Raw genomic sequence first — 8,854 nt, forward strand, 5'->3', positions numbered from 1 at the left:
TGAAGAGTTAGTTCAGCTCAGGAAAGCACAGGATGAGGAGTGGTAAGGCCCATCTGGAAAGTTCACTGGGAGTTCAAACCTGAAAGCCTTATATATGATCCTAAAGAAATTTGAGATTATACTGGAGCCTATGAGAGCAACTAAAATAATCGCGAGGTGAAAAATCTGGTCACAGTACAGAGGGCACATCAAAGTTGGGGAGACTGGAGGCAGAGGGTCAATCCACCAACTATTGAAGTGATCAGGAATGATGCATGAGCATCAAGCTCATCAAGCATGAGCAGATGCAGTGAAGGACCATGGATTAGCAACTGATGAGACAGAGGCACCAAGGGAGAGCAAGAAATCAGAGATGACACCTAAATGGGGTGGTGGTGGGGGATGGTGGTACCATGCACCAAAATAGGAAACTGGGAAATACAGGAAATGAGAAAGACACCGTTGGTTTTCGTATTGAATTTGGAATGCCAGTGAGCCACCCAATTGGTGATGACCCATAGGCAATTCAATTAATAGATCAAATGCTTTGGGAACATATTTATCTGGAGATACAGATTTGCCAGGTGTAATCCAAGTCAAGTTACAGACCTGTCTCAGGTTGGCAAAAGCTGGCCACCCTCTCTGGTGCACCTTTCATGAATGCCAGTCGGTCACCTCCCATCTCTTGGACAATGACTCTCATTCTCTGCAGTGCCGATGAGAATGGGAACTGATGCAGGATGGCGATTCCTTCCACTGGGACCTGGTTGAGGGATGGGGAAAGGAGAGGAACGTGCTGATATAGCTTCTAGCTACTGGGAATTAACCACTCCTTCCGTAATCTTTATTTTAACAAATAAGGGGGAAGGTCTCACCCATTTTCACACCTGAAATTCAAAGACACATCTGTGACCTTTCAAAAACTAGAGGCCAGAAGAGAGTTTCTCTTTGAGTTTGGGTGTTGTGGGGTGAAGAGCAAGCAGGGCTTACCTGGCTGGCTGTTCTGCAGGGCTTAACTACCATGGCATGTGCCGGCACTCCCTTGATGTGGAAATCGTCCCCAGAAAAAGCCATTTCCTATTTCACAAATAGGATATTTCACTGCAGAGATTTATTTACTGTTTGCCCACTGATGCTATGCTTGAACCCTCCCCTTGAGAAAATCTTCAGACCACCTCAGTGTGTTTTCCGTGTCTCTTCCCTCAGAGGTGAACCAGATTTATTCCGCCACAGAAAAAAAAAATGCATTGAAAATGCTGCACAACTTGAAGGGCAGACACTTGTGAATTATTCATGCAATTTATCTTGTTTTCTCTGTTGGAATGTGCTGTGTAAAGGCTCATTCTCCAATTTTGAAGAGCCTAGCTTGAGAGTCATGAGCATGAAGGGCCAGACTTCTTTTGTGTGAAGCAAGCACCTTTCTGTCGTTCTTTTCCTGCACTTCACAGCTCTTCCTGCCCTTGCATGTCTGTCTAATTTGGATAGATGGTTCTCAGGGCTGGGGTAGGGCGGGGCAGAGACTGTGATATACATGGTTAATAATCAGTAATTGCTATAATAATGACCCTAAATTATAGTCAAAGGGACCTTTTACCCAAAGACAACACAGTGCTTTGTAATCATCTCATTGAGTGGCTGACAAGGTCCCAGAGAGGAAACTGCAATTTCTATTTAAAGATATGGAATCAGTAACCCAGAAAAGATGGAGGATTGGCAAAGTTATATTAGATTGCTATGAAATAACGCTCCAGGAGATTTGGAAGGGACCCTGAAGATTGTCTCTTCAGTGGTGCTCAAAGTGTGCCACCAGAGGCGAGAGCTATATGCAGCTCAGGAGAAACGAAGGGATTATAGCTAAGTAGTCGGGGATGCAGGTCCCTTAATCCTCATCTTTAGATCCCACCTTTTATTTCAACTGGAGTAACTCCAGCTATTTAGTCGTTAGAGTGTTTCTGGAGAATGTTTCCTTTCACGAGAAGATTCCAGGTTGTTTGTCTTGTTTTGTGTTACGTGGACACCACTGGTCTAATTCAACTTCATTTTATGGTCATGAGAGCCGAAGCCCCAACATGAGAGATAGCTTAATGGGATTCAGCAGTCAGTTAGAGCAGAGCCAAAACTAGAATCGGAAAAGCCAGATTCCTGAACTACACCGTTGGCTCTTCAATCTAGTTTAGAGTCTCAACAAAAGCTCTTTAGTGGTTTTCTTTTTTGTTCCTTCTAGTCTTGGAAATAAAATCAATACTAAATTAATAGAAATAAGACTTATAGTCACCATGAATCTCTGAGTTGTCCTGAGCACTGGAGACAGCAATGTTTTCTGATCCCCATATTCTGGAAAGTCTTTGTAACCAGACAATGCTCGGAGAACAGCACAGAGAGACAAGAAATAATTGCATAATAAGTACAATTATATTAATATGATCGAACCTTTAATATTTGCCAGCATAGTGCCAAGGATTTTTTTAATGCATCATCTCATTTAATCCTGGCAATCTCATTATGTAGATGCTATTATTAGCTTCATTGTACAGATGAGGAAACCAGCCTTAGATTAGTTTGTCCTTCATTACCAAATGTACTCCACACTGGAAACCTCACCTTTTATAAGAATTAGATAGCTCTGATATTGCCTATGTTGCTCTGGCATTGAAGAAGCTTCTCAGAGTCTCTGAAGAGCAGAGGCTTACCCAGGTGGTGGCTTCAAACATTTTGAGGTCCAGAGGGTCTCCCTGGATGGTCCCATCAAGAAGGATCAGAGTGGCAGCTGGCCATCGCCGCACACAGTGGGCCCCATGGCAAAGCCTGGCCCGAGGCAAAGCTGTGAACTTCCTGAAAGCTTCAGGAGAAAAGGAAATGGGTTTCCATTCCATCGCCTCATGCCAAAACAGAGCATCTTGGAGGTGAACAAACATCTTTATAAAAACTAATTTAATATGCTTTGTTGCATTAATAGCCACTCTCCGATCCTGTTACATTAATAGTGCTTCATTCAACCAAGTAAGTTCACTGAGCATGAGAAAGGTCTCTGAGTTTTCTCTTTTTATTTTGGATACAGGGTCTCACTCTATCACTCCGTCACCCAGGCTGGAGGAGGACGGTGGCGTGATCTCGATTCACTGCAACCTCTGTCTCCCAGGTTCTAGCGATTCTCCTGCCTCAGCCTCCTGAGTAGCTGGAATTACAGGCAGCCACCACCATGTCAGGCTAATTTTTTGTATTTTTAGCAAAGATGGGGTTTCACCATGTTGGCCAGGCTGCTCTTGAACTCCCGACCTCAGCTAACCCACCTGCGTCGGCCTCCCAAAGTGCTGAGATTACAGGCGTGAGCCACCGTGCCCGGCTAAAAACATTTTTCAAAAGAACATTGCATCCCCCTCTTCCAGCCTGGCCTCTTGTGTCCATATCCCAACCATTATCCCCATGATCTCATTTTAGATGAGAACATAGTCTCATCTAAAAAGCTATTAAAATACAACTCAAATGTTATATGCAGGGTTCCTTCACTAATTCAGAGTGGAGGCCATTAAGTTCGGCTTTGGCGTCACAAGAAGAATGTCGTCTGCAGCTTGGTTAGTCACAGCCCCTTCTCAAATGTGCAGCACAGGCGTTGGTTCTCAAAGCAGCTTATCCTATTTGGAGGACGTCTGAACAATGGAAGCTTCATCCTACATCGGGGCAAAATCTGCTCCTGGGAACCAGTAAGTGTCCACTTGCTCCCCCTCCTCCACATGCCAACTTCTTTCAAACTTATGGATCAACTCTGCCGTCCCCCTTTACCCTCTTTCCCTCTGGTGTTGCACAGGAACCTCTAGCTGTTCCTCTAGTAACGGTTTCATCAGGCCTCCCTCTCGCCTTCCTTATTCTTCTTTTTTGGAAAAGTTCCTATTTGCCATTGTCTGATCCTGGAGGCCACATTTCAAGACAGACAATTCTTCTGATAATATGGACCCTGCATTTATTTAAAGATAACCTTAAGTTGCTGTAGCCCTTTGTTTTGAAAGCAAACATCGCAATGTTAACTCACAATTCAGCCACATGGCTTCCAGGCTTTTGCATTCAAGCTTCCTTTTGTCACACTAAGAGTTCAAAAATGTCCTGGCTTCATATTGACCCTGTTAGTTACACTCATTATTATGTATTAAAAGAGCAACTCATCTTGGTGGTTTACCGCATACCCGATGGTATTTTAGTAAATATCTAAAAGGAAGAGACCACCAGCAGTATAGTTAACACAGAAACTTAAACTCACACTGAAAAGCAAAATACAGATCAGAAAAAAAATCTTATTTTTACTATGAGCCGTACACTGTTACTAGTCTGTAATTCTGAGTATATAATTCTGCACTCCAGAGGACTGGGCCAGACTCTGGTTAGCACAGCAAATACATAAAGCTCTCCATCATTCCTGTCCGCGCATTTTCATCTCAGTGTTTCCTCCATCATTCCCGTCCGCGCATTTTCATCTCAGTGTTTCCTCTATCATTCCTGTCCGCGCATTTTCATCTCAGTGTTTCCTCCATCATTCCTGTCCGTGCATTTTCATCTCAGTGTTTCCATCATTCCTGTCCGCGCATTTTCATCTCAGTGTTTCCTCTATCATTCCTGTCGTGCATTTTCATCTCAGTGTTTCCTCCATCATTCCTGTCCGCGCATTTTCATCTCAGTGTTTCCATCACTCCTGTCCGTGCACTTTCATCTCAGTGTTTCCTCCATCATTCCCGTCCGCGCATTTTCATCTCAGTGTTTCCTCCATCATTCCTGTCCATGCATTTTCATCTCAGTGTTTCTGGTTATCAATCCCTGATAGCCTTTAATAGTTCTTAAAGTATCTGGCACAACAATCAGGGCTTTTTGGAAAGGAAGAAATACCAGTGATGAGCTCACCTTTAACAAGAAGGTATTTAATAGCCTGTAAGTCAGGTGCTCACTTCTTACCTGGAATTAATTGTTTTGTTTCATTTTATTAATTAAGTTTGTCATTTTTAAATTTTAAATTGTTTTAATCATTGGAATTCAACTTTGGTCGGAAGGCAGGGAGGGAGGGAGGGAGGGGAATGAATCATTTACCTAAACATTATATTAATTGTTATTACTTAAATGTAACAAGTCACTTTTAGAAACAGAATGTTTCCAAAGTTTTATGAATAATTTGGTGTCAATCGAATAAGAAGAACATTCAAAAGACGGAACATATTGAGTTCATTTTAGATAAGCAATTACTGTGCACCTACTATTTGTGCCTAGTACAGAGCTACAGCACTAGGGATGCAAATCTAAATAAGAACAAGACTGCTCTCAAGATGCTCACATATTTGAATAAATGTACACATATTTTGTAGAGGCTGAAACAGAAAAACACTAATGAACCATGAGACAAAGTATATATCCAAATCTATCCTCTAGGAAAAATGAAAGAACTCTAGAGTTTAACACTTTAAGAGGCTTCTTCTGTACACTAAAGTGGTTAGAAGCACGAGGAATTTTTTAAATCACTTTTTTAATCCAGGAATTAGACTTGTTTCTAGATAGCATTTTAATATGACAATTATTAAACTATGTGTAATTAACATATTTTATGGATAAATTACATGTCATAATGCAAAAGAACCACAAAGAACCTTTCACGTACAAAATGCTTTGTGATTTAAGTTATCAGTGTTAGAGGAAAAAACTTTCATTTTCAAACAAAACATAAATGTCAAGTGCATCAGAGATTTCATGTTCTGATTCCACGGGAGTTCGTAGTGAGTTGAAAAAGCGGGCAGAGACGCAAACTCAAACATGGCCACAAGAGGGCCACAGACGAGGGCTGTGCAAATCTTTACCACACCATGCTGAGAACTGCCAAAACTGTCTTTTCTTGCTAGGAAAAAGGAGTTTCGGCAGGGCGCGGTGGCTCATGCCTGTAATCCCAGCACTTCAGGAGGCCAAGGTGGGCGGATCACCTGAGGTCAGGAGTTTAAGACCAGCCTGGCCAACATGGTGAAACCCCGTCCCTACTAAAAATAGAAAAATTAGCCAGGAATGTTGGCAGGCACCTGTAATCTCAGCTACTGGGGAGGCTGAGGGAGGAGAATTGCTTGAACCCAGGAGGCGGAGGTTGCAATGCACCAAGACCACGCCACTGCACTCCAGCCTGGGCGACAAGAGCGAAATTCCGTCTCAAAAAAAAAAAAAAAAAAGAAAGAAAAAGAAAAAAGAGTTTCCAGCAGCCAGAAAGTAGAGTTCTCAAAATTAGAATACCAAGAAAAATGAGTACACTAGCTACGGTTCTACAAATGTTCCTCTTCCTGAAATTCAGGGTACAAAAGTAAGAGCAGTGTTCTTCCTCCTAGCACATCAAGAGGCTTCGGCTTGAACAAAGAATGTTACCTCCTTAAAGGACAGTGTCCTGGTAATGTCTAAATTACTTATACTGGGTCAACTTCATGCTGGAAGCAAATTATATTTTAGCAAGGATTTGAATGCAGTGTCAAAGCTTCATCTCCCAGACTTGTGAGTGGCATGGGACTGGGTTGGGATGGGGGGAAATATGTGTGTTTTAGTGAGGCTTTGAAGAATTCAAGATGAGAAGTTAAAAGAAGATACTTTGGCAATCACTGTCCACCAAAGCCAAATTCCAAATGTCTCCATTAGTAATTTCAAGAGAAAACACGGAATTTTGGAAAAAGAGACACTAGAATGCATTTAGTCCAAGGTACTCACCCATTCCTATCACAGGACACGACTCCCCAGAGGTCCAAGCCATCCCTTGTTAAGGTGCCTGTCTAAACAGAAACAAATGCTCCATTTACTCTGAAGATCCAGGCAAGGCATGGTGGCTCATGCCTGTAATCCCAGCACTACGGGAGGCTGAGGCAGGAGGATCACTCGAACTAAGGAGTTTGAGACCAGCCTGGGCAACGTAATGAAACCACCTCCCTACTTTAAAAAAAAAAAAAAAAAATCCAGTGGCCCCAAGTGAAGACTCCATAATGCAGATAAATAAGGTATTTTTGTAATGAGAAAATACTTCACAAACATATTAACAAGATCAGCACTTCAAGGAGGGGCACAATGGGTGGTTCTCTGGAGTGCCCGTTGGAAGCGCTGATGAGCTTATGCCAGTTGTCTAACAAGCTGGCGCTTAATATTTTTGAAATTTAGTGTCCTCCATAACAATAACAAAAAAAGTATCTTCCTCACAACTTCAGAGGATTGTTCTGAGGATCTAACAGTAGACTGAATGGATGGGAAAGTCCTCAATATAAAATGGGTGAGTCCTAGTTCGATAGCAGAAGTTTAAAATATGTCATTAAAATAAGGAATAGAGTGAAATTTTTACCTACGGGGCACTGTGTGTGAAAAGACTCGAAAGAAATGGTTTGCTATTTGGAAAAAAAAAAAAGGTGGTGGTATTTCTCTCAGTGCAATATAATGGTTAAGAATTCGGGTTAGGTTTAAACACCAGTTGTGTGACCAGAGGAAATTAATCCCTCTAAATATAAGAGCTCTTATCTGTAACATGGTCATAATCTCAGAGAGTTGTGGTGAAGATTAAATGGGATAACATAAAGTGTTTCATTTAATATCTAGCATACAGTAAAAGCTAATAATCATAATTATTCATAATTAGTGCTCACTTTTTGTACAAATTCAGGTCACAATTATCTCTCCCACTCCTGTTTCTTTTCCCAACTCCAAGGATATAATCTCATAAATAAAATGTCATTTCTTACATTGCTAGTTTGATCACAAAATAATATAAAAATGGTGGCAAGAGTCATGTTGACTTTCTGTTCTTGGTAGATCTTTCTGATATTCCAATAATTATAAAATACAGCCCTGAGCCCATTAATTCTTAACTATCAAAACCTTCAGTGTACTGTTGAATGAATATAACTTCAGTTTGGGAAAATAAAAGAAGTTCTCAAAATGAATAGTAGTGATGGTTGCAGAACAGTGAGAAGGTACTTAATGCCAGTGAACAGTACACTTCAAAATGGCTAAAACAGTAAATTTCATGTTACGTGTATTTTACCACATTTAAAAAGTAAATTAAAAAAAGAAGTCAACGACAGCAACAAAAGCCTTCAATAACTCTCCACTGCTTAAAATATATGTAAACAATTTCTTAGCCAGACATTCAAGGTCCACAGACAGCCTCTCCCATGACCAACCTACTGTTCTAGTCAAAACCACACTCTCATGCTTTGCTGCCTCCAGGCCTCTACCCATGCTCACCTGTTCACAATGCCCTGAAAGGCACTTCCATCTTATTCTCTCACAACTCCCACCTTCACTCCAGCATATGTGTGTGCAGACTAGATAAATACAATAAAAAGACAGTAGAATAAGAGGCTGGTTGGGAATAACTGGCAAATAATCGAGAGTAATTTTAAGCAATAAACTACAGATGGGAAAATACAGCAAGAGTTTGATATGAGTCTCACAGTAAGGCACAGTTTAATAAACTCTTCCCTTTTTTTCGTTCATTAATTCTTAAATCAATATTTAATTGCACACTAACTATATGCCAGGCAATATTCTTAGCATCAAGGATACAGCAGTGATGATAGTAAAGGGTTTAAATTTTCTTCTTTGTATGAAGGTTTTGACTGCAGAGAAACAGGATGCTATTTTAGTTGCTTTTCATAGGATATTGAAGCTAGAAGGACCCAAAAAGATTCTCCTATTTAGTACCCACTTCTCCTGTAAACCTTGGACTCTGCGAGCTCAAGAGACATATCTTTCCCAGATCATGCATCTAACCAGGGATAACATGAAGACAGGCACCCACATTCTATGTCTCCTGCCTTGCAAGGGGGTAAAAGTAGATATACATGATGACAGCAATGGTAAAAATGATGATAAGAATAAGGATGAAACACAC

At 41.1% G+C, this 8,854-nt stretch overlaps 1 protein-coding gene across 4 annotated transcripts; it reads right to left on the reverse strand.

Annotated features, from left to right (window-relative positions):
* Positions 1–6: 6 nt before the first annotated feature.
* On the reverse strand, positions 7–8,443 carry LOC116464918 (probable cation-transporting ATPase 13A4). 4 transcript variants are annotated; one of them, XR_004247055.1, is made up of 5 exons: positions 8,206–8,443; positions 6,688–6,749; positions 2,581–2,818; positions 970–1,056; positions 7–742 (listed from the first exon to the last, which is right to left on the reverse strand). XR_004247055.1 is itself a non-coding variant. In XM_032148152.1 (5 exons), the coding sequence occupies exons 2-5, from the start codon at positions 6,728–6,730 to the stop codon at positions 581–583; spliced, it is 441 nt and encodes a 146-aa protein (XP_032004043.1). In that variant the 5' UTR covers positions 6,731–6,745; positions 8,206–8,443; the 3' UTR covers positions 7–580. The 4 variants fall into 4 exon arrangements, 3 of the variants coding, with proteins under 3 accessions (XP_032004043.1, XP_032004042.1, XP_058291180.1); XM_032148152.1 differs by having other exon boundaries at positions 2,670–2,818; positions 6,688–6,745; XM_032148151.1 differs by having other exon boundaries at positions 2,670–2,818.
* Positions 8,444–8,854: the final 411 nt, after the last annotated feature.

Source organism: Hylobates moloch, unplaced genomic scaffold (genome assembly GCF_009828535.3).
Source record: "Hylobates moloch isolate HMO894 unplaced genomic scaffold, HMol_V3 SCAFFOLD_2186, whole genome shotgun sequence".
In the NCBI taxonomy this organism is placed as follows: Eukaryota; Metazoa; Chordata; class Mammalia; order Primates; family Hylobatidae; genus Hylobates; species Hylobates moloch.